Genomic DNA, 26,562 nt, shown 5'->3' on the forward strand with positions numbered 1-26,562 from the left:
ACAATAGCGAAAACCTGTTTGTTATATATGGTCTATCTGTTCATACAATTATTATAAAAATTGATTTTTTCTACGTTTAATACTACGGAGACTATATGAGACTACCTCGTTTGGCGTACTTCGGCAATTTCGTGACGCGGTGAATAGGCGAGACTTTTACTGATATGGGCGGAATGGAGAGAACTATATTCATTCGAGATACGTGCTCGATACGATATATCTCTAGTGGATAGCTGAAAGACAACGCTTAAATTCCAATTGAAGTGTCTGCTTGATTTCCGTAATTTTCGATCCCGCGCTTTATCTACGTATCCTAGCAAGCGCCTTTTAGCGTGGCCATTCTTCAAAATATACTGTGAACGCCATAGAGCCCACTCTATAACGCAACTGAGATAGCTATTTTCAAGGGTTAAAGTCGCTGGTAACGTGTGTTGATGATAGAAGTTTTTCGCCGTTATATAAGGCCCGGCCCCTGAGCAAGCCTCCTAAAGAAACACCGCATCACACGAGAAAATTTCCCACTAAAGTTTTGCACTGCTTTTAATTTTTCCAGCCTTCTCAAGGCTTCTCTGTGTTGTATCGCGCAGAAACACCTATTTATTGCGATGTAATAAAATATCGCTTTTGTATCATAATTTAATATGATTTTCTATAAATGTAACCTGTTATTATTATTAATGCATTTAAAAGTACTAATATTAATTGGAAGTTGGCTTGTTCAATTGCATTGCTAATTCCCCAATTGCTCCCAAATACCATAGGCCTTCGGCGGAAGGATTAACTTGCTATGTTTTCTGATGTAAAAGATCGAGGTCATCGAAAACGTTAAAAGAGTATCATTTTTAGATGAAAAATGGTTCAATTAAATGCTGCGTATAACAGTGATCCACATTAGAGGAGGAAAATCTAACTTGAATAGTACTTGTTTCAGATAGGGAGTTGTTTTATGTCTTGTGTTATCTCTTGCTGTCAAATCAGTTCCTTATTCTAACTTTTTTTCGATGAACGGCCTTTGAAATAGGCCACTGTTTCCAGCTATTGTAGATATAGACGTCAGTGTTTCTGCCTTGACCCACAGTCCACTAATAGATGTAGTTTCATCGTGTTCCATCTCTAGTTGAACGATAATAGAGCTTATATAAGGTGTATAAGCAATTAACGTCCAAAATATCAAGAAATGTCAATACATCAGATGTGATCGCTCGTTCTGTAACTTTACGGCCAGTATAGAACACGGGATCAGACAGTGAATTGTTCATTCTAGATCTACACAGTTTAGTATCTGTCATACCTGCATTGTAAATCTCTATGCGTTACCAGCGGGCCTTCTTCAGTCGGTTGGAGTGAATCGAGTTTCAGCGCAACAGGCAGGAGCGCCAAAGCTTCAAGCATTTCGGTTACGTCACGCATTGGCTGGATGTCTGACACAATAGGGAACTAGACAATTGATTAGCTTGAACAGCTTGTCGATCCAACACCAGCTACGTGTATAGCAACTCATCGGTAAGTACCGGACGATCGCACGTAAAAGCTGAGACATTTATTTAGAAAAGTTGGTTATTGCATGTAGTCAGAGTGCGGGTCCTGTGATAAACGGTAGAGCATGCACGATAAATTAGCGCTGAAGTTTGCATTTACCAAACCTCGTAACCGCATCGTTTAAGCATATTCTTTACATGCTACGAATATAGACACAGCTGGGCCTATAAGCAAGGCGCATTTTCATCACCAATAGCGCAAACTGTCCACGACAACGTTATATAACCAGTACAAGTAGGTAGCCTGTAGACAAGGGGCTGATAAACTAACCCAGTCAGATTAACCCCGAGGACCCGGCCATTTACTAACCTAAATCATTCATAATGAGCAAAAAAACATGCTTTCTCGGCTACATATAGCTACAACGAGGCGATCTGATGCGTTTCAAAATGGAATAATTATATTTTACTTTTTTCTCATTCAGTATGGGATCCTAGCTAGGCTCAGGAGACAGCAGGTTTGCAATACAGCTTTACCGAAGCTCTGGTTGTTCTCAAACATCAACAGGCTTAAAAGTCTGTGGCGTCCAACGGTACCATCATCTCAGTGTCACTATCCCAAAGTTATCGTTTGCTAATTTCTTTGCTCTACCTTTTAGAGGGAGCTTTCAAGCATTGCACTCAATGTCCTACAATAGGGAATGGCCTTCTGAAAAGGTTTCCGACCCGGTGGAGAAAAAGAGCAGATGTCACCCATGGACGCTCAGCATTAGGTCGCAAGCCATTGTGACATTTATGCGCGGATCCCATCTCCCCCGCGGTCGCTGGCTAAATCTCACACAAATGTGAAAATCTGATTAAAATCTATTCACCCTCGTTTCTGTTCTCAGTATAGGCCGAGCTAGCAAGTTTCATATTTTGAAAACAGCTGCGTACAATCGAGAGCGATAAAGTCTTTGGTGGTCTGTTATACTGAAACGCGCTAAAAGTCGTGCCGAAAACGATCAAGTTATTTTTCACCGGGTTCGATGATACGATGCGCGTTTACGACTTCGCTTCATTGATGTACCGTAATTACATTTGTTTTTTCTTTCTTGGTTTCTTCCGCCGAATACATATCTCCAGCTGAGAAATATAGCAAACACTGAATTGAAGGCGCCTATATATGTAGATAGAGTGGTGTAGAGAAAAGCCAAAATTACCATAAAACTGGATCTTATTTCAGAACCTTCGGGGACAAAATTTCTCTAGATGGCGCACCGCAAAACGCATGTGTGAAATCTTAGAAGTGGGGGCAACGAATTGTACCGAAGGCTACGAAAACAGAAACGGTTTTTTAAGCAGCGAACCGGACAGTTGTCTCAGGGTAAGAAGCCAATTTCGGTTAGGCTGTAGCCCTACGCTTGCCTCCGCCAAGAATCATCCGCTGTTACCATCGGTAACAATTTACATGGGCAATCACACACCGAAAATAACGCCTGAACAGGAATTATTCCGACTATAATTAATCCATAATATGATATTTCCAACGTCTAATGTATAGCGTATAAAAATAACGCCCGAATAAGACTTACTGAATTGCGCAGCTGAAAACACTTTCGAGTACGTTGAGTTAACCAACAGAAGCAACTGATGGACATTAACGCGTAGCGCAGATAGCTGCCTTCGGCGGGACGGCAAAGACCTAAGGTCGATGTTGGTCTTTGGACGCGAGTTCGTACATCGCATCTGAAGAAGTCGCATCACTAACTAGGACTGTAACGTATTTATTTACTAGAAAATACTTCTGTCATTGTCGTGTAAGTAATTGAAAGAATTTATTGGAACCTATTCTTTGGCGCTTATCAATCAAATGAAACATAAAAAAGTATGCTAATAATGAACAAGGTTTTCGACGTGAACGTCTTTAGGTAATAAAAACCACTCTAGGCCGCGATACGCCGTAGTGGCTACACGATTCGGTAACAACTTCGTGTATGCATTCAACAACTTATCGACAATGCCTAGTAAATGTACTAGCAAAAAGGTAGACGTACTTCATATACGAAACCTAACAACGGGCCAAAAGCAATTTTAAAAAATGTCTTGCTCAAGCTTTTCTCTAAATTGTCGAAAGGACGAGTGGTCAGTGACAGCCCATGTCGCACCCGAAAACCAACATTTGAAGTGTCGATGGGAAATTTGACGCAGGTGAACTAGATAACGTGAACGTTAGCAGTGTATGTTCCTTACAAGCGTATCACTGCCAATACTTGGGACGCGGCGTGAACCGCGACTAAGTATCAATACATTTGATAGATACCAAGGAAGAAGTCCCAAGTACAACTTAAATTAAAGCCTCCAATTTGAAACCCAGAGGGCATATGTGAATGAGCCATGCACTCTAAAAAATAGTACTAATTATAATGGTAATAATAGTACATAGACAAACGTCTTTGAAAATCAATAAGTACTTATAATACAACATTTGAATTCGGAGAAAGTTTCACGCTAGTACTTTTATTGTCGTCGAAATAGATATTTTCTTACGCGTGTGCTCCAGCTTTGCTGAGCAAGCGATGGAGCCGAGATAAACAGAAATCTGGCTGTCCCTTTATATCTGAGACTGTGTGTTTTCCTGTTTGCTTAGAGACGAGTGCGTTCGAAGCCCGTTAAAAGGGACTATCGCTTAAGTAATCTAAACATCTCAATCTCTATCCGTGACCGCACGAAGCGTGAAATTCCATGGGCATGCACCTCCAATATCTAAGACTGTGTCGAGGAAGAAATGCATTCGGAACTGGTTAGTGAAATCCGGTGAAGTATTTTGCCTTATATGCCACCTGCACACACGAAAACTCATTGACTTCAAGCTCCTTTCAAAAAGCTGTATTTTTGTACGTTCAGCGGATCACAGTCGACGCCCCTAGTTTAGAAAAAAAAAACAGTATGCTTTTAGTTTTCTCTTTTTGACTGTAAGCTCTATATCACCCTTAACAAATAGTTCCTAGTCTGGCGCACCATGCACTCGCATATCGCATACAAAGATGTGGACTGGGTAGGTACAGATTTTGCCTGTTTTCTATTCGTTTCTGTTTTTCGATTATAATCATTGAGCGTAAGCTGCGACGAGTACTTGATGAAATGAAGAATTCTGTATTACACGTTTTGCGTATGGTTGTGCAGAGTCCCAGTATAAGAGACCCATCCCAACCATTAGTAGAGCTACTACGTCCAATTGTGTGTGCTACATTGAACGGTGAGCGTGTCTTGCGCCTGCATACCTTAGACGTAGGCCGGAGGCGGGCTTTTGTTTGTCAGCTAGAGTGAAGAATAATTCTCACCTCAATTGCTATAAGTAGGTTTCGTTTCTTAAGGTACCTTACTGCGTAAGCGGCTAGTTAAAATAATAGTTTTCTTTGGAACACGTTATATGGAAATAAAACTAAAATATCTACTTCTGATAAATCTGTTCCAGTTAGGAGTCTTGCATTGCATCGTATTAGAACGTTCTTGTGGAATTGATGAGACATCATTAAAAATGTCTAAACAGGTATTCGCGGAAGCTCTAGTACCATTCAATAAAAACCTCCTTAGCTATTAGAATCCTTATTATGAAAGCGATCTTTACAAATTCTGTGTTCTCCGATTTACAAATCGTATTATTGAATTGTAAGCATCAATTTAACAGAGGCCGAAGTTGCAATGAAGAACCGATTGACCACGAGAGATATCATGGACACATCGCGAAACATCGATTTGTATTATGTCTTTGTGGAAAGAAAAGAATTAGTGATAATCAATCGCTATTGTTTCAGTAACCGTAACGTGTCGGTCACTCTGATAATAGATAAACCATAGGGCGAACGTTATTCGTTCGAGTAAACTGTTGGACCAAATCTGTTTGGTTATCCCTCATACAGATTTCGAGCTTAGAAACAGCTCAACTCAAGCAATATCGTGCGAAGGAACACCGAAATGTAAATGGTTCATGGGGAAGCACGTTATAAAGCATGCATGTGTGTCTGCACGTACCATACGTGTAAGTGCTAACCGAAAGCTTTAACCGTTTGTGAAAACAGATTCAACAAACAACTTTCCCGAGGGCAATGTAGAACCTATCCCAAAATCGTAACGGTATTGTTTTTTCGAATCACTCCGGCAAATTCATTTTGCCTTCATTCGGTTGCACATATTAAGAAGATCGGGAACCGTTCTTCACAGCGCGTTTGCTGCAGAACATTTCTGTGCTCTCGACTTTAACAGAAAACGCTTATTCTAGAAGATCAGTGTACATGCTTCGCTTTTGCGACGTTGGCTATCAAATACGTACAGCTGCTGTGATAATAAACTTGTTCTGCACTTTGTTAGCTCTTTGTAGTCTATGGCAAGACCGCCCGATGCGATTCGCCCACACCTGCTATTCACGACAAACTTTGCCTAGCAGATTCAATTTGCTTGCCTCGCATGATTATAGTGCAGGGCTTATATTTCGATAGCTCTCATAAACGTCCTGACTGAGTATTGATATACTTAACTTTAACACTTTAAAAAAAAGAACACACTAAAAAAAACTTTATAGAATTTGTTAATCTTATTTAATGTATGCTAACACGATTAGTTTTCAGAAGAATCAACAATCTCATTAACGTTACTTCGTATTAGTGTATATTGCTCATATGATTCAATGAATATCTGCTTACTTCCATTCCATTATTCCAAGGTTTGTTTTATCGAATGTAAAAATTTATGATAGCACGTGCATTCAGATCGTGCATAAATCCGAAGGTAAACACTTCCGGCGACTTACGCTTTGTAAAATCAAGGAACTACACGATTGGGTTTTAATTTTAAGGTAAAATAAAGCACACTTTAAGTTGAATTTAAAGTTAAGGACACTAAGCAAAGTAGATGAGGTAAGTTTTTCAACAAAAACACGTAGTCTTTTCTTTGAAGGAATCTAGGGGCTAAATTTGCGTAGTTTGTATTTCCAGTGAAGCACTTAAAGTGAAAAATTTCATACTCATTGACCCTATGCTAGAGTATCAATGAAGGATCGAACGTCATTACTCGTATACTTTGATCAGAGGCGTTCACGTTTGTCTGGGGTATATATAGCACTATTCCATTACGAGTACTGCCAAAGGCAGTCCGACTGCTAATAAATTCTTTCAATTCTGACCACTATACTGTGGCTGATTAGTTTACAAGGACTGCAAGACAACCCCACATGGAAGTTACCGTCCGAAAAAGCCTTTTTATTGAACTCTATTCTTCTAAAAATTTCTAGACACGAATTAATTCTAGCCAAAACGTTGCCGGAAGAGCTTGTTTCACAACCGGACGTACTGCACAGGGAATATGTATCACCGGCGTCTGGCAAGTCAACCCGTTCGCGATATCTTGTAAACGCAGTTCAACTCAGGCTGAGACGTTGGTGCGGAGGCTGCTTTTACAGCCACACCAATCAAAGAGATTTCCGATCAAAGTAAAAGACTTCTACCTTCTAGAAAAAATATGGAATACAGTGTTTTTTTTCGTTAGTTCAAAGGCTAAAAAGTATTATCGTTTCCGATTATAATTCTGCGAACGATCTACAATCGCGCGATTCATTTGTGAGCGTACTATCGGTTCCATTTACTGTTGCTGAACGAGCGCATTCAATTAACGATTTCCGCTCGGGTTTAACAGGGTGGCGTTGAATTTGACCAGGCTACAGACGACCATGTGCTAACTTTATCACTATGACAATAGCTAAAACGTTCAAATACCTAGACTATTTAAATCTGCATTGACGTGGTCCCGCTACTATTGCACGGAATGAAACTAACGATTAGAGTACAACAGCCTCGGAACTGGACGCGATAAATCGCGTTCGTCTTGCAAGTTTTTGCACGTAGCTCTGTAGGCACGTTATTGGGTAGCTGTGAATGTGTTATACTAGCGAAACCTAATTGAGCATCGAAAATGATTGTACGTATTAATGGACGTTCTCTTTCGGCCTATAGAGGATGTCGGCTATGTGCAACCCCTACAAATTGAGTCCGACGGCTAATTTTTTACGTACTTTCTTGAAAAAGTGCGTACTCATTGATCCCTGAAAACTTCTTCGACACCTATCTACTACGCTAGAATGGATGCAGCATCCCATTGAGAATCGATAATCGTTTAAGGTTATTGATAAAAAAAAAAACAAAAAAAAAAAATGTCGTTGCTAACTGCGCTTGTGCAAGGCAAGGACCCCACCAACAAGAATGCCTTCTACTGTATTGACGCCCTTTAAAACAATATATCTTGTAGTGGATTCGATAGCTTTTGTTCAGCGCAAGGAGTAAGGCAGAATATTTTCGAAAGGACCAACTAAATCCGTAAATTAACATTATGATTAAGTGTTACACAATTAAATGCTAAAAGAACAGTTGGTACAGCTGGTATTTTGTGATTGCAATCCTTCAAACGCTCTGAAGCTGATTTAAGCACAGATACTGGTCCCGTTGCAAAAACAATTTATCGTCGCGCGTTTTTGACAGCGTCAATATGGCGCAACTAGAAACAAACAACGAAGCAAAAAAACTAGATTTATATCGGGTTATGCCACAACGTCTTCTAGAGCGAATATAGATACAAGTATCAAATTCAACTTTTGGGATGGATTCATTTGTGGTCGGCTCATCAGCGTAAGTACAAAACTACTATTACACATATGTTTTGTTAGGCCTCTGAAATCAGCGGTAGCGATGTTGTTCTCCTGACTTTGAACAGAAAAACAAGCATTAAAAAAAAGGTGCAGTTTTCTAGGGACTGAAGGGCTGTCTCACATCGAGGATTTCCGTAGGCTAAGTAGCATTCAGTTGTGCTTCAAATATTGAAGGAACCCCATATGAAGTCAGCCAGATCCATCCCTCACGATTTGATCAGTTTACTTTCATTACACTCGTAATTCGCCATTTAAAAGATTAAGAAGAAACGGTATTTGCGGTTTCCATTTTGGCTCACATAGGATATATATAAGTCCTTGAAAACTATACTGAAACATTCCTAAATAAAAAGGTTGCATAAATACATGAAAAAGACAATGTATATCTCACTTAAATCAGGGCCTTTCTTTCATTTCACACAGACAGAACTTGTATGCTAACAAGTGTGGTGATCACGTATACTATACCATGTATATATCCATATTGAACGTGTCGGCGGATTCCATATCCGAATTATGTTTGACCATTAGTCTACTATATAGGTTTACTATAATAGGAATATACCTATATATATATATATATTCATATTAGGTGTAAACTGCTGTTTACTATGATTTTTTTTAAAAGATTCCGAAAAGACATTGAGAAGTGTTGTGTGTGAGCTAGTTAATAGACCGCCGAGCCAAACAAGTGTCTTGCACAGGTAACATCGTATTTAATCTTACGAAATTAATAGACAGACAAATTGTATAGTGTTAGTTTAAGCACTGATGAGTTCGCATGCACACAATACCTGAAAGCACTGAAAGATACACAGACGTCTGCCATGATGTCTGAGTATATTACAGACTGAGCCTAACTGCGAAAGGAGACCTTGTGGGAAAGACAGACCTTTATTTAGAAAATGGCCATCCCCATATCGTCTGCAATAAAGATTGTTTTTCTTTCGTTCAATGATTGATTGTCGGATAATGTTGTTTCTTTATTCCGACCCCCTGCTCCTAGTCTTTGAGTATTCGTTATGGCCCAAGTTCTTAATTCTATGGCACAATATAACCGTGATAGTAGCAACATGATTTAGAAGCAATGACAAAGGGTTACTTTCATTATTTTCCTATTAACAAGATCATACAAACCTATCCGCCGTAAATTGGCCGCAAGGTCTTAATTGCATTAATATTTGTTCGGTAATTCAGAACCGGTATTTTAGCTTTGTTCTATGAAATGTTATATTGCTTCGCACCGTTAATTGTGACTGAACTGTTTACGAGATATTCTCATTGGTAGTTTCAGCAGTTTTTTACTCATTTTTTTTCCTCCTTTTTTTCAACGCCCGTTTACCATACGCAGTTCACTGAAAAAAATTTGCTAGATTTTGGGCTAGAGAAATTCGAAAGAAGCAATTGTAAAAGTGGTTGGCTATGTGTGACCAGTGATGGGTTCAAAGGCCAAACGTTATATTGGTATTTCGTTATTTCAGAAGAAGAATATCCCCGACCAACTTGCATCCTACGTCTCTAACTCTTTGTGATTTTTTTGGGTTCTTTCATAGAACTCGTCGATGCGCCTTGTGCTAACGTAGACAACTCTGCTTAGAAACTGGTTGAAACGAAGCACTGTGATTCCCCCCCATATCAGCGTGGCTTTCCAAGCAAATGATGGTACACTACGTAAACAGAGACGAGAGCGGACGAGTAGTTAGAAATTATATTGCTTAATTACTTTTTCAGAGCGCAATGACCTGTTTCAGAATTAAACAAAAGTCAAAACATTTTTTCGTATATATATAGTATATGAAACACTGAAATTCGGTTAGTTTTTGTCAGACTGTTTGTCATAGCAAGCATCCGCAAATTTCCTATTTTTAGCTATAGGAGGAAGCCAGTTCTTCTTAGAACCAGATCGGAAACTCATCGTGGCTGGTAATAGTGCTTTTTTTACGATTTTAAGAGAAACTATTATGCGACTTCACCAAAATGAAGGACTACCTGTCTTGCTGGAAATCAACAGCGTATGTTATTGTCGAGTTTCTTGCGGCTTGCGGATAATTTGAGAAAGATTCGAATGAGGCAAACCTGAAGATCTTCAATACCATTTGAATTTAAAGAACCTAACGAATCCATCGAAGTGGCCGAAAAACAATTTATATTCCTAAAGCTTTTCTATCGAAATGAAAGGTCACACTGAAGGCCTAAGTACAAATTGTAAATTGGGTCACCCGGGTATGCTCTAACGGGTAGCGTTTTATGAGTCCTTTCGCACCCTTTTGCATTTTTTGCCTATTATCGGTCCAAACTTTAGTTGAATGAATTTCTACTTTAAAACTTAATGAATTTGAGCGATACTTACATCCATCAAGATCGCGTGCTTATCATTAAAAAGTTCAAGAAAGGGGTACTTTGAAAATACTAGTAAGCGGTTTAAATCCCGAATTGAAGCTCTAATTTCGGTGCATGGTAACTATAATCAATGAACAGGATCATGAGGAATGACACGTCTAGCACATGGAAAACATCCATCAAAATACATGTTTTTATCTAAAAAAAGTCCTGATCTAGATACACTACTGTATGTATGGAGTATAGAGGGTGCTCCAAGAAATGCATAGGCAGTATATCATAACTTCAACTTTTACTATCATTTTATTATTACCATAAATCACTTTTTTCCTACTGCGGATGTCGAAAATTATTACCGTTCTGGACGATACTGTTGATAATGGTGGGCTATTGATTTGCGACCCTACAAGGTGTTATATCATCCAAGTCAGTATTTTTAAATTGGCCACGTAATTGACGTTTGATCTGGGCAATACACAGGATATTTTATGGGATGTCGTCGTCCAAACCCATCTGTTTACCAGAATACAGTTTTACGTCAGTATCGTGACGTGACCTCTCAAATGCCAGAAACAGATTCTTGCGATACATTCAAGTAATTGATACCAGTCAAAAAATAATGGGGTAATATAATTATAACGTACACATTATACGTATATATAACGTAATTAAAAAAAAATTCGTAACAGGCAATCGATGTGTCAATTTTTTTCGAGCGGTGTTTTCAGTCTATATGTCCTAAACAGCAAATTACGCAGTGTCCTTACACGGAAACTATCGAATTTTTACTATACCATTCGAAATGGCTTGAGTAATAAAAAATCAATTTTCCTGTTCCTTGAACACTATTACTCAACCAACGCTAGATTTATCATCATTTTGTATTTGGGCTGGGCCCTTATAGAACGTCTATAACGTGAATGGTCGTTGTTACTTCGCATTCTATTATTCAAACTATGTTTTTGCGTCCTATTTTCGAACAGAGCTTACATAAACACACACACACACACACACTTGTTCATTCTAATTCCATGCAGCGCACTATCTGCGTATTAAAATAGATATAACGATAGTAATCAACGCTCTATAAATGCTCTGAAATCATCATAGACAAAAAGTTGGCATTATCCTAAGGTCGTGTAGTTGGTGGAAACTTCGACGACTGGCCTATCGGCTCTCGGCGAGACTCAATCAATTTGCGAGTAGAAGGCTTCGCTACGGAGTACCTGCTTCAGAAACTAAATACTCATTTTACCACCGACGCTTTCCGCATGCGTGGCATTTCAACACGGGCTCATAAAAGCCTTATTGAAATTTAGCTATTAAAATTCGCTTTTAATTACGTTCATTACAACATACAAACACACACACACGCAGGCCCATACTTTTTTGCACTCATCAGGGTTGTTGTTACTAGTATATAGATGGGCAGCACGCTACTAGACACCGGAGTGTTCAATAGACGCTTTGCAGAATACGCGAAGCAACAGAAGTGGCGCGTTGAAACTAACAGACAGCCAATAGTGCACGAAAGGGGTAACATGGTTGATTGCTGATTGGATTAGATCAATCACTTCAATTTGTTTGTTTGCTGATTCGTTCGTTAAGCGTACATCATGCAGCGCACGCGCATGTGTTGAACCCGAGAAGAAGGGCAGCAAAACGATTTACAGGCAGTTTGGCTTCGGTAGATTAACAAAAGCCATATTGTTCGTGTGTGCTATTGCTGCCTCATATGCATACGTCTGTACCTAGTCTAGCTCATCGCTGACAGAGCTGTCTGCTGAGCGAAGCTTTGATTGGATGATACGCTTACTGTGTACGGGAACGTGTTTCGGCAAGGTCAGCCGATGGACGTTTGCAAAGTGTTAATGGAACAAATCGTCATTGTAAAGGAAGTTGAAGGTTAGGTTGAATGCTACCCATATGAAAAGGTAAGCATTGTGTTACAAGCACTATTTATGCACTATGAACTTTGGTTTATTCAAAGGAAAGCAATTACCGCAGTCGAGATATCTGCTGCCTAAAATCTACTATCAGAGTGGTTGCAGTGCTACAAAAGAGCCCTTTGGAGTTCAATACCGTGTAAGTCTATCCAAAAAAAATCCTATAAATACTAATATATTCTAGTCGTTCAAACAACTGAAAACCAGCTCGAAAGTCTTAGGGTACCCAGAGCCTGAGACACGTACTTATCCTTATCGATTTGGTCCCGAGAAACCGACAACGCCACCTTGTAATCTGATGATTCTCACAAGGACCGGAAACACGAATCTCATTATTCGTTTATTATAGCAAGTTGACAGAAGACCCATCGACAATCGATTTAGAGGGCGCTCTTTCCAACGAAACACTCGTTAAGAAGTTTTTTTTCATGTAATTTCAAGTTAAATACACATTCTAACGAATAACAGAATGTATCGTATTGTAAAAATTCCCTGTACGAAACATACCGTTTCGCTAGCTCTGTATATTCAAAATAGTGTCTTAACGATTACTTACGTTCATACGTAGATAAGTTGAGGACAGATAGTTCTGAAAGTTATAGTCAAATTAGTATTTTTAAATAATAGCTATAGAAAAGAGATCATCAAGGTATTTTCATAGACGTTAAGAGGACTCTTCTGAAGTGTAGTTCTGACATATCGTGGGGTCGTCCACAGTCGAAAAAGATCAAATCTGAAGCACGCTACGGATGGATTGGAAGAAGAGTGCGCAGACGAGCTTTACAAATGGGTCCCTCTCTATTTGATCGTAAAATTTCATATGAAATGTAACATTTCTAGTTCATTCAGTTAACGAGTGAATTTACTGTGGGCGAAATGGACTATATAGTAATAGCAAAATTAGTCTTAAGTAATGTTTTTACGCATGAGATGGTTTCAGGTGGAATATAAAACCCTTACTCGGTATATTAAATGTGTTGTCCATCTGAAGTTAGGAATTGACTTTAAGTTAAAATGTATTATTTATGGAAAGTGTCAACCTTGTCGGTACTTTATTGGTAGAAAGCGATGTAGAGAACGGCACCAATCTGTATGGACCCTATGACTGCAACAAACATTTTTCCAAGTTCAAATACCCTATGTTATGTTGTACGGAAGAAATGGTCAAATAATGGTAAAATTAGAGTTTTGAAAAAAATACGAGTAGTTAAATATAAAGGAATCGGGCAAAGGTTTTAGGGAAACCTTTGCCTGATTCCTTCGCGCGGTGTTCTTTACCTAATAAAAGGGAAATACACGACGACGTCGATCATTATAGCTATATACATAAACGCCGAAAAGTTCAAAGGCCCATGACTTGCTCACTAACCTTCTTGCATGCTCAATTAGGTTCGGTACGCCGCTAAAGCAGAGCTTTTGCTTAATCTACTCGTACGTGTCAAAACCATTTCAAAATCTGCATAGATCCTATCATGAATACAAGCAAAGCGATGAAAAGCATTAGAAAGTTTATCTTGACTGGTCTGACGTGAGACAGTTATCATTAAACACAATATCGGTTTATTGAAAACATCTATATTTAACGGGCTGTAGGTAAGGAATAGTACTTTCGACAGTACAATTCATGCTGCTGCCTCTGGGCTGGCATTTAAAGTGAAATTTTTTTGGTATATGACGGGTAAAATATTCCGACAGTGGGTTATGATCAACAAATCCTCAATGGACTAAACAAAAAAATTTGATTATTAGATAAATACCATATATGAATGATCGTGGGATGTTCCTAACGTTTTGTCAAATCAGTACAAGCTTATTGGACAACTGGCATTTTAAACCCGACAGTGCGTATCTACTAATTAGTCTTCGAGTAGCTTTTTGTGGGGAGAAGCGTCAGTCGGATTTACTACCCGGTGAAAACAAAATCTGTGTTTTATCTTCAGGTGTACAACCCTTGATTGAAAAGCTTTCGATAGCTACGGAAACATTGGATTCGGGTATTTAGACGCGTTGGCGTTGGCTTATCAGATTCAAGTCGATGGTTTCCCGTTAGCAAATCCGAGCTCCGAATGCCCCATCAAGATGCGATGTAACTGAGGTGAACAAATTTATTATTATTATTATTACAAACAGCTGTCGCTGAATTTCCGCAGGACGCCAGCGCGGTCGAGAGTCATCAGTATTCAACAAACATGCAGCTGTTGTCAATTAATCCATATTTCCGGTAGGTTTAAAAGTTACTTCGTGTGCTTGAGAGAGTAGTGTGATGTTTTTAACAAATTTTTATTATTAATTAATCCTACCAATGAAATGTGCAAATTGATATCGTATCTAAAGTTCCTAAAGCCGGTTTTTTGGGGTTCTCTATGACTGTCATCGGAGACAATTTTATATGGCAGTATGTGCTTTGTCTATAGCGCCTGTTTTTCTCTTTTGTTGAAAAACTAAATGTGAACGAAAAACACTTACCAGTTGACAAAACACTGCTTGAACAAGTTGATTGATTGCAGCTTTGGAACATAGCGGGTAGGTAGGTAGGTAGGTAGATACGAAACCATACTTGACCTTCAACTAGAGGCGACTCAGGTCGAACGCACCTTCCTTCTTAACTTAAATTTTATAAATCACAGTATTTCTGACCGTTTCCACCGTTATAAAATTGAGCAGGAAAACTGTGTTTTATGCAACTTGCGAGACGTAACTGCCCAGTCGGTACTCAATATGCTTGAATTGTCGCACCTATATACATTTTTATCTATGGTATTCGGTGTTACTTTTGACTAGGGCTCGATTTCTGTTAGTGCTCTTTCGACGTCCGATCACTTCTCACGTCTGAACTCATTACGGCGGTACGCTTAGCTAGGTCTGCCTCAATTTCTCGAGTGGGCATTACGTAAATCTAATTGGCTTTTTAGGGTCAAGCCTCAGATAGCTCGTGCAGTGTCGGCCGTGACGGACGATATACGAAGGCCGAATAACGAATTTCAGGCACCCGTGCCTTAGAAAATGTAAAACCCTTCGTTGAAGTCGTTACGTGTTTTCTTTACGTAAAAAAGCCCCAATACCGTGTTTCGACGTTCCAGTTAGAATGAAATTAGGCTACCAGTAACATGAATATAATCTACGATTGCAGTTGGGCGAGGAAGCGCACTTCTAAGGCAAATATTTCCGTCATCAGGTCCTGTTATGTGTTTTTTGCCTTAAACAATCTGCTGTATGTTCAGTAACATTTACCCATGAGTCGGAACGTTTACAATGAATTCTCTATTATCCGCACCTAACGTCAAACAGTTTACCAGTAAGTATTTGCCAACCTGCTTATTGAAAGAGCTGACTACATGTTACGTGGTTTTTTTTTCAGTTTGTCACGCAAAAAGATAAGTTCACTGAGCTTTTATACATGCACAAATTGCTGATAAATCTGTAACGTATCCGTAATGCTACGATATATGATAACCGATCGAAGTAAGATTTTTAAATCTCGGCATAAGCGCTTATTTTCATTGTGGAAAACAGGCCAAAGGCTACCTTATTCGAGAGGACTCTGGAGTTCAAAGGACAAATGTTATTTTCTTATTACTTAGGTTTTCAGCTATTTAATGTGTTTCAGTATCGTTAATAAATGCTTGATCATAATTATTTCGAAGTGAATCCCCGGTCACGATTTCGTTCAATATATGTTTGTATGACTGACACCTTCGGCTATTTTAAAGTGGTTTAACTCTCTTTGTAAAATGATTTTCATTCCAGAAAATTTTCAGATGGTACTTATTTTGAAGACGTTAAATGTTTTTGAAATCGTTCGACTACACCCGAAAACAGCTTCTGAAAATTGTTGTAACGTTATTTCAATTTCGAGCAATGGTCGAATAGGAAAAGGAAAATGAAAATAGAGTTCGAAGCATCTAGGTTTTTAAGCTGGGCATTTTTCTATGCACTTTTATTGGGTTTGGTTAAGCATATCCAATCCTCTCGATCACGATTGTAACGGAAGTCTCGTGATGAATACATCTGAGATAATGACGGTCGAACATAAACTGGATATATATCAAGAAAATCTGAGATAAACTGAAAAAATGTCACTTCTTATCATTTTTAACCTTTTTCTCTCTCTCTCTCTCTCTCTCTGTGTGGAGGTGGCGCAATTGTGAATGGCTTACTACATTTTATTTATTTATATTTATTTTAGCAATATTTAACTGTCGGGTATTTACATTTAGGTAAGAGCAAATATGGGGTTGTAACTTTGGTTGGTTGGCTGTTATAAAGTTGACGTACACACAGTGGTCTGGCTTCAAATCCGGCCGTAGACACATCTTGTCTAGCGCTGAAAGCCAGCCTTCTGATGACAAACCTATCCAAACCTAAACCGAAACATTTCGTATTGGACAAGAGAGAGTAAGCGGTATAAAGATCTTAGGCCTTGTGCATGCTTGCCATTAGTTGGCACTTCAGAGCTTCCACCTAAATTATAGCGTTTTCCAGTGTAATAGTTCTACACATATCCACTACAATACAATGAAGCCTGAGTCAGATTATAGTGGCAATTTATTCAAATATAGAGTGATACTATCAAGTTTTCTTTCTTGGCGTAACGTAAATGAAAGGAATGAGCAGAGAGATTATAAAAAAAAAAAAAAAAAAAAAAAGAAAAGATCTTTTAGGAGATACGGTGCGATTATAGTACCAGGAAACAGATAACTCGCTTAGGGAGAAGACAGGCGATTTATTGCTCGCCTGAGTACCTTATTTAAAATCTATTGTCCTTTCGCATTAAACTTAAAGGGCTTAGTAAAGATTTAGGCAAACAACTTGTTATTACCCAGGAAATTTAAGACTCCATATACATAAACCTAGTTAGGTTTTGGAAGGGGCCTGGTGTTTAGAATTTACTAGATTATGCAGAAAAGTAGTAGCCGATAGTACCAGCAATTTTACGTAAATAACGGCTATGTTATTTAGTTAAGATATGATTTGGTTTCGCATATCACTGCACAGCCCAAACATCCCAACCGTAGATTGCGTTGATCAGTGCTATAGAGTAGAAGCGTTGTAATATTGATAATATAAAATAATGGTAAGGATGCGCCCACCAAGTTTCAAATACTACACAGTTTACACACTACGCCCCACTGGAGCCGGACGCCATTATGCGACTAAAAAAAATTGTTACCGATGATGAAACCGTGAAGACTTCTATGATCGGTTGTTTGAACTAGAGACGCACCTTTTCATCGATATTATGCCTGCACTAGACTTATGACGAATGAAATAAAACCTTCAATGGGTAATCTGTTTTCTATGGATGCGTCTCGAAATTATGCGAGCAAGATCTACGACAGTCAACATTTTGGTCTATTTCAAAGGCGGGAAAGTTTGTTGGCTTACCGGTAACGGCTGGGAAACTGTCAGGCTTGATCAACAGCCTTATCGTAATGGCGAATCTAGACCGACTGAAGGCGCCTGAAGCAAGTTTACTGAATTATCCATCCAAGTCAATCAAACATAGTAGCCCTATACGAAATGGGGCGAAGTTATGGTGCCTGTTTGAATGCAGCGTTCTGCTACAATGGTAAAATAATTAGAAACAAAACGTAAGCGGCCTATTCAAGTGGAGTTGAATACGGTCTGTCGCTATCTATGTCAAGTAGATCTGGACTGAAAATAAAGGGAAAACATCTATAGTAATCTAGATTTTCCTGGGAGTCCTGGAAGAGCATATTTATTCGTGCAAGAAACGCCAGCGCACTCGATAGCTCCCATTCGTTACGCCATACTATACGGTGGCACTGTGGAAATAGGACTTCCGAAGGTAGTTTTGTGTAAAACCTAAAGTTTCTTTTTAAATTTAATTTAAACAATAAATTGAATAACTAAGTTATAATAGTAAAATAAATTATTACATTTAATAACTTCTGGCTCAGCGGCATTGGTTTGAATTACATAGTTGTCATTTTATATTTTTCGTTGGACGTTCAACGAAAAGTAAAACTTAGCATGGTACACCAGTTTTAATGGCTTGTTTTTGATTTTGTATCATGGGCTAGGATAAATATGTTCGATTTAAATGCGTTCGACTCTCCTATATAATATTGCAAGATAATTAATGATTATCTGTTTTATGCTATTTATTATAATCATTACTCTATTACTACGTAGAAATAATGCAGGCAATGGAAACGTATAATTTGACAAACGATAATTTTATTTTCCGTACTTACTGCCTTTTTGCTTGTTTATCTAATGGTAGAACATCGCTGTCATCGTTGTTAAGATCGTTGTCGTGAATACGTGTTTATACATTTCGGTATTACGTTTATTCATGTTGATCTGGTATGTGCATGTTAACATGTCCGCCAAAATCAACGTCGTTTCGATCATTCGTGGATATTTTCATTTATGTGAAGTACAGATGACGTGATGGTGACGATGGTCAAGGACTGTACCTGATTTGATTTGGCCCGCCGGTCGCCCGCGCGGTTCTGTGTATACAGGTTCAACATTATTAATACACAGGGCCTTCGGAAAATCAAATGCCAAATTTAGCACCGAATTTTTACTCTCTCACTTAAGAACTAGCATATACTATAGACGATCCGTAATATTGAACAAAATAGTAAACTATATGGGTCGCTTACTGATAGGTAAACTGCACACCGCTCTTAGAATTGTAGGGTTGTTAACTTAGCGTAGTTATTGCTCACTGTACCACAGTAGAAGCAACGGAAATTAAATTCATAGATAGCCCATTATAGCGCAGAGTTAGTAGTAGAACTTTTTCTCATTGTTAGCCACCAGTTTCCCTTGTCCAAGTTCATTTCTAACTAAAACTGACTGTCTGGATCATAGTACAATAATGTGCTTTAATGATATATGCACTTTTCAATGAAAAAAAATAACTCGCGTGAGCTGTATGTAGATATAATAATATAAGGCAACGTATTCCCTTACGCCTACAATAAGCCGACGTATATGTACATATCCTGTAAGAGAGCTCCCAGCGAATGAAACTAACTTTAGGTGAGTCTTTTCTGGGTTCGTACTCCCCCGCACAGCGCGTTAATAACATTTTTTGTCTATTGTTCAACTTTACCTTTTACTCTCTCTGTGTGAACAAGCCCTCGGGAGTGCCTCTTTTTAGGCACAGCATCAAGGAGTTGCCACTAGGAACCTAACTGGGATGAGTCTTGCTGGACTTACTTGAGGTTTCCCCAACAGACCTATGAAACAGCCGGCAACCATACAAGCAAGCATTAATCTTAGTAACAAATTTTAATTTCTTATTTTTCTTTCTACCATTTCCGGTAACAACGTCTGCTGACGCAGAGGGAGTTATGCTTAATATGGTAACGCTCTCGAAGAGATGCACATTAGCCGCACAAAGTACGGCAACAGATAACGATATTATAATTAGACCAATAAAAAAAGCTACTAAACGATTAGTTAGTCGTATGCAATACTCCTGGTGATAGTTGGCGGCGTGTTTCGTAGTCTGGCTGCTGGCGGTTTAGCCATAGCGATAAAAATAATTGGCGTTTCCTGAAACATCATGAGAGCAATCCCGTTTCTGAAAATGTGAGACTAGCCAGGGGTATTGCAACACGCTACCCTGCTTAACACAAATCGTTAAAAATCATTTGAACTTTACCGTAAATACCTTGAATCTAGGTTAGGTTAGGTTAGGTTAGATCAGGTATTGCATCAAGAGAGGCCTTTGCTGTGACAATAGCGTTCGACAAGAACGTTAACACTGATAACTGCGGTCATTACATATGATCCGTAGAAGTTGTATAACATACCATATAAAACACGTATGCTAAAAGTTTTTTCGTGATGAGTTGTTCGTATCAGGATGTCTCAACACAAATTATCTCGATGTAATATTGTATTATCATTTCATCAATTACGTTGATAATTAAAAATTGAAGTACGCATTGACATTAGCGGCCCCATTCAGATGTTACTGGTTTAATTATCTTTTTTTTTTTTTTTCTCTCTCTATTTAAATTGATCACGGTTTTCTTTTTATTCAGGTCTAAATAGAAAGTGCTCGTTAAGGTAGCAATGTTAACGAGACATTATAGCGTAATTCACTGTGTTAAAACTATAGAAATATCATGAACAGGTGCCAACGCACTCGATTCCTCTCCGCATTATGAAATAACAAGTAGTGTATGAATTTTTTCTACGTACTGTGTGTAGTAACATAATTTTTATTCGCTTGTTTGTTTACTGTTATTGTTTATTGACGAGGAAGATTTCATTAAGCGATAGGTTGAAATAATAGAAGAGCTATGTGTTTAATTGGTCTCGTAGTTGCAATGTGGCCACGTGTGCGTTGTCAATCGATGTTTTCTCTCCCTTTCTTTGTCTTGGGAAAGTCTGAAGGTTACGGGGGTCCTTCGGCTTTTTTCGTTTTTACCAAATTCGAGTCGGGATTTACTATCTCCTGTACATCTGACAGAGACGTCCAAGCGTAGTCCAACATGCCTAGATAGTCACCGACATTCACGTATGGGTCTTTATACAAATTCACTTCTCACTTTTCAATCTAATCACTTTTTAACTTTTTTTTTTAATCGTATGCGTGTGAAAAATAGCACACACAGAAAGAGGGTCACTCTCTGCATTTAATGTACACTGAGTCAGCATTACCTCATGAGGAACGACTTGTTCTTCGCAACCTTTGCGGTTCAGTCACGCCATCATCGTACGACTAGGAACATCTAAAATGTTAATATGTACAGTGCGTCCGCTTTTTCTGCGAACTACAGTATAGAGTGGGGGTCCTTCTTTTACAGGTAACCGCATATGTATGCAGTTTGTCGGATCGAGGGAAGACCACATGCATTATGGCGAAAGAACACGATCGATATATTGGTGCCATGTCACGTAGCAAGACCATTTGGAATGGTGACGAGGGCTTACGTAGATACTGATTTAGGCGATAATATCACACCTTAGCTCTGACCAGCAGGCTTTCGTCCTAAGTGCTTTATGACATTGTGAATTTCGAAGAGATGATATGGCCCTTTAATCTCATTCTTCAATTATGGAATATGCTAATAAAAACGATTTTGGTTTTGTTGAGAATAGTCCGTTTCTGGCATCATTATTCTAGAGACAAACGCATCGTATCAAAATTCCTTAACCGTTCATTCCGTTACGTTTTTTTTTTCCTTAATTCATATTCTACCTGCATGTTCTTTTTTACCCCAATCCTCAGAACTAATCTGGTATTGGCGTACTAGCTTGCATTAAATTTCAGATTTTATTGTCAGCTTACTTAGAGTAACTCGGGACGGGACTCTGAGCCGATATAGCTCGTCGTTCGTTTGTGGCTACGTGGCTTCGAGTGGACCTCGTAATTCGTTTTAAAGCGTGTTTTACTAAAAGAGTCGGCAGTGCGTTTTCGTTAAAATAAAAGTGATAAAACCCAAGTCACTCAGCCATAATGGAGCTCTGTTGATTATATGCCATTGTGGGGCTGGAAATCAGAAGATAAGGACGCACTTACATAAGAGTATCTCAATATATTACTTTTTTGAATGTTTTATTTACATTTTATAGACGTTTTGTTTATTCTTGAATAAACAAGTAAGTTGTTTATAACATAAAACGCATATATAACGAGTAAAAGTTCTGTTCGACATTATGTTCTACGTAATTTTTCTCTAAAATTAATCCCTCAGCTGGTCGGAAAAAAGAAAATTCAGCTTATTTTTAAAAACATTCTAGGCCATCAAGGATTAGCGCACGATTCTTTGCGCCCACACCACTACCTCATTCAAACTAAACCAAATATGATCGATACTTTAATTTCGTCAATTGTTAGTTATTTAATTTGCTTCTAGATCCGAAGATCATCGGGTCGTCGAGTTCCAGTCGATGGAAACCGAACAGAAAGTTGAATGCAATTTTGAATAGCTTCGATGGGCGCTCACTGGTTAAATAAACATTCTCGGAAAGCTTGCTTCAGTTTTATAAAAAATAAATACGCTATTTATTTACATTTTGCTGTGTGAATTTGGTTTACATTTTTAAATAAAACTTTACGCTTTTTCATAGTGGAAAACACAAATCCTGAACAAGTCATTTCAGGAAGGTCTTATTATATTACTATAATAAATAACACAATATTTGTACGTGAACCTGTATTTTTTCATGTTTACATAATAGAATAAGCATGGGATGTACAGCGCCGTTTCAATTGTTTATCATGCTCTTAATCTCTGTATACATGTGGAGTTCGACATATCATCTCAGAGATGCAGGCAGAACAAGTCGACGTTCAGTTACGTTTTACATTCACGATTCGTGCAAATTTTTAACACGAGAACATTTATGAAATACGTGTAGCAATATGTACTATGCGACATCTAACCATAACATAAATAAGCAGCATGGGTGACTGTCCCCTGAAAGTTGACCATAAACCAGCTCCGACCTGTCTCCCACCCATATCTTTCCGCATCCCCGAAGTCGAAAGACAGCAGGAACTGACTACGCTAGAATGTGCCTATAGTCATTAACCGGGCCTAATAGAAAAACCCTGATCCGTTATAGCCTGTTGTATACATCCCCATACACTTGCACAGTCATACACACGAAAGAAGCCAATTTTTTTTCCATGCACACGCTTTCGTATAGACTGGTAAATACTTAAGCAATCCACTACCGTATCTGACAGCAGACATCTGCCCATCTTTACAAGCAACCCTGACTTTCGCCTAATTCAGTTTATTTGCACCTCAACCACTGCAGTCCTCTAAAGCGACTCGTGACCACCGAACGGAGTCGAAATCCTCGGTCGCCGTTCCATTATAATGGTCATCGTAATATAGTAATCACCGCATCGTCACATGTTTCTGTGGTATACGACTTTGTAATAACAACATGAATATTCTTCAAAGAAAATCGATTTTATGTGTTTTGTCTACCTTTTCTTTGTTTTTGTAGAGTAGCTTTGCCGCTAGTCTATCCTATATCCATTTCAACCTTCCCTCAGTTCACCAGCTATCAGACGCAAACAAAGGTTTTGTCATATTGTAAAACATTATTTTTATACGTGTTTTTATTATACAACATTTACCTGCACACGATTACGTAAATATTTATCTAAATATAGTAGCTTTTCATTATAATTTATTATATTTTTGTGACTCACGATGCTCCTGTTGTGCCAAGTGCGCCCGCTTGTCTTCAGGCTAACTACTACTAAAACCAACTTTGCTGTTTGCAGGCCTTAACTCCTTTAGTCCTTAAAGAGGGCCTATTATCCTTATGATTTGTGCAGAGGAAAGTTTCATGTATGCTGGTTACGACGAAATTGCTCGTCATGTATATTTGTGCCTATGTGTGTACGTGCAGTTTGCTCACTCACCATTTATACCCCAATTTCTCTTATTCTGTCTACTTTACGAACATGTATGAACAAACTAAGCAATCAACTAACGTCGTATGCACGAGGTACGTGGTTTTGTCCATGGTTTAAATCAGACAGCTAAAAATAGGTCTCATACTCCTTAGGTAGCTGGTCACCTGTATCGGTAGCTGCAGAAGCGAGAGGTTCTGACGAAAAATCCGGACCATCGCCTGCTTTGTAGCTGTCTTCGGTACGAGCTGCCAGAACCTGCTTTGCAGGTGCAGGCATCGACACTCGATGGTGATCTGAGACGCTTTCGGACGCTTCGCTTGACAGCTCCAGCTCGGAGGTAACTTCCTTCAGTGGGGGGAGCTGACCGTTAGCGATGGGACCCCCGAAGCCCCCGAGGGCAATGGAAGCCGCGTGCTAGACGAGCGAGTTGAGTTGTCGCATACTCCCCTTACGATTTGTTGCGGGTAGCTGAGAATCACCTGCGCCAGTTGTTCCCACTGCAGTCGCTGGGACAGAACAACCGCCGCCGTTCACCCGAATGTTATGACCACTACGACCAGATTGCCTGTATGTCACAAATTGATTTTGATACAATAATTATATAATCAAAAGAGCATAGGGTTAACATAGAAATCAAGCAGCACTGAAATGGTAGAAGCGTACAGAATGTACAGTAAACGGCGGGGAGTTTCAAAACACGCTTTAACTGATTTAATAACATAGCGCTTGCATATGCAAGCTATTTTCAGTACAGTAAGAAGAAAACAAAAAGATGTCTTCATTTGACAACAATTAAATTGTTGCTTTTTTTTTTTTATATTCAGGTTTATAATGTGACTTGCAGCTATATAAAGCACTTGCAGCTAAACTTCGCTTGCGTCTGTCTACTAAGAGAGTTGATCCAGGTCTGCCGGTTGGTTAGGGTATAACGTGCAACTTTAGAACAATGGTTGTCTCTGCTTTATCAGCGATGTTAAAAACAGTTCGTCCCAACACCCGCCGCTCAGACCAGTAGCTGACTGATATTCACTATGCCCTTCAGTTCACAACACTTGCCGACTATGACGCTAACGGCCACATCGAGCCTCGAATGGGGTGGTAGTGGTTCTGTGGATACTTTCGTTGGCCTCGTCATCAGGTTACCCTACGGATCTTTAACTTAACATAGTAATCGCACTCGAGAGAAGCTTGTCAGAGCTAACTTTGCAGACAGTCAGCGGCTACCCTTCCATTGGTCTTGTTCACTCTGTAATTCTAACTTTGAAGAGGGCTGTTGCTGTTACCGCGGTGGCGGAAATCGAACAGATTGCCTCGAATTGACTGAAAGCTTGATAGCTCGTGCTCCATCCCAGCCAGGATTGAAAGTCAACTAAAGAAAAAGAGGCAGGCCAGAAGGACGTGCAATGGGAATACTCCGTTCACTCTATAATTTCATCTAGAAAATACTACGAGCTCGAGTACTGGTATCCTTTTAGGGAATATCCTAGAGCTTCATTTTGCTGTTTGTCCCTGCTCGTATCTCTATGTCAAGAAAAAAGACGTAAAACAAGAAGCCGAACAATGGATTCACAAAAGCATGGCGTTCGATTGCTTCTCGTTTAATCTTTATATGTCTGTGAAGTACTCTCTGGCTACCAGCAGACGCATCGATCCGCTTATCTACCTAGATAGTTCATCATGTCGTTATCTAGATCAATTTACAGGAACTTCCGATATGTTTCAGTTGTCTTTCTTAACATATCTTCATCCACCCTGACTTGATTTCAGGAAGGAAACCCGATGCACAGGGACCAGGGTTTGCTTTTTTCTATTGCAATTATCTTTGCTGAGCATAATACTAAGGTCGATGGCATAACATAATTTGACTGAAAGAATAACAGTCAAAGATAAGTTGTATTTATCGTTGTATAATGTTTAACCATGTGACCATTTATCATCTCAAGGTATGACAAGACCAGATACCTTGAGTTTGCTTTTTGTCCGCAAAATTTTCTGTATTTTGTAAATAATTAATTCCGTTTACTTTTTTAGATCACCCTATTACAGAAAAGTAAGCATTCTGTTCCCGTAAAACTTGGTTTATTATTTAATCTTAATCTGTTCTCGTAAGCGAGCTTTGCTCCGATCGTTTACATGTAATAGCATATCACTTACGAACATACAGAATATCACACAGCGGATTAAATTATCGACTAGACTGGTTATTACAAGGGGCAGAAGCATATATTGCCCTAGTAATAATACTTGTACCGATGACCAATAAAATTGTCAATGTCGACATTGCGCAAAATCGTTTATACCTCGACGAATCGTTCGATCTGCGCTAGAGTGTTTGGATGTCGCATCTGCGAAAATCACCGACTTCTGCTATAAATAAACTCATCGAACGACTTTTACCGAATTTTTATGAGACCTCATGGAGTGTTGTTAACTGGTGTTCAGACCCTTACGATGTACTACGTATGACTACAAACATACATTAACAGATTAATATCAAACGGGCTCTATAAAACAGGAATATATCACTTTAGCTTCAAAATTTTACCGGTTCAAATTTTGTTTTTTTTCTATTTCGATTGAAATTTAAAATGATCGTGCCCTAACAAGTGAACCTGACTAGTCGGATCACCTCAGTAAGCCAATGAATTGCTAGGGTTTTAGCTTTGTCGTCCTAGCTCTTTTAGGCACTGATTATTTCTGCCTCACAGTCTGAACCAACATTTCAACGTAACAGGAAGGTGGTTCATA

At 38.9% G+C, this 26,562-nt stretch overlaps 1 protein-coding gene and 2 long non-coding RNA genes across 21 annotated transcripts in view; 1 reads left to right on the top strand and 2 right to left on the bottom strand.

Annotated features, from left to right (window-relative positions):
• Window positions 1-15,507, bottom strand: part of LOC147755574 (uncharacterized) — a 34,171-nt gene extending 18,664 nt beyond the window's left edge. Inside the window, exons 1-3 of the long non-coding RNA XR_015328177.1 lie at window positions 14,907-15,507; window positions 13,810-13,907; window positions 12,997-13,029 (exon numbers count right to left, since the gene is read on the bottom strand). This is a non-coding gene — a long non-coding RNA (uncharacterized LOC147755574). The remainder of the gene's footprint in view (window positions 1-12,996; window positions 13,030-13,809; window positions 13,908-14,906) is intronic.
• LOC111251072 (uncharacterized) overlaps window positions 1-21,535 on the top strand; it is a 49,737-nt gene extending 28,202 nt beyond the window's left edge. For 3 of the 6 annotated variants that reach the window (XR_015328173.1, XR_015328172.1, XR_015328174.1), the window contains 4 exons: window positions 1,321-1,503; window positions 14,381-14,661; window positions 15,571-15,735; window positions 21,239-21,535. This is a non-coding gene — a long non-coding RNA (uncharacterized LOC111251072). Of the gene's footprint in view, window positions 1-1,320; window positions 1,504-7,978; window positions 8,135-12,240; window positions 12,429-14,380; window positions 14,662-15,570; window positions 15,736-21,238 lie in introns of those variants that run through there. The other 3 variants (XR_002673618.2, XR_015328175.1, XR_015328176.1) reach the window with 3 other exon arrangements.
• Window positions 18,633-26,562, bottom strand: part of LOC111251071 (cardioacceleratory peptide receptor-like) — a 164,171-nt gene continuing 156,241 nt past the window's right edge. For 10 of the 14 annotated variants that reach the window (XM_086989872.1, XM_086989876.1, XM_086989869.1 and 7 more), the window contains one exon: window positions 22,412-24,379. In XM_086989872.1, the coding sequence (XP_086845998.1) occupies window positions 24,229-24,379 (151 nt within the window). In that variant the 3' untranslated portion in view covers window positions 22,412-24,228. Of the gene's footprint in view, window positions 19,658-22,411; window positions 24,380-26,562 lie in introns of those variants that run through there. The other 4 variants (XR_015328169.1, XR_015328171.1, XR_015328168.1 and 1 more) reach the window with 3 other exon arrangements.

This window comes from Varroa destructor, unplaced genomic scaffold (assembly GCF_002443255.2).
Source record: "Varroa destructor unplaced genomic scaffold, Vdes_3.0 BEIS01000005.1, whole genome shotgun sequence".
NCBI lineage: Eukaryota > Metazoa > Arthropoda > Arachnida > Mesostigmata > Varroidae > Varroa > Varroa destructor.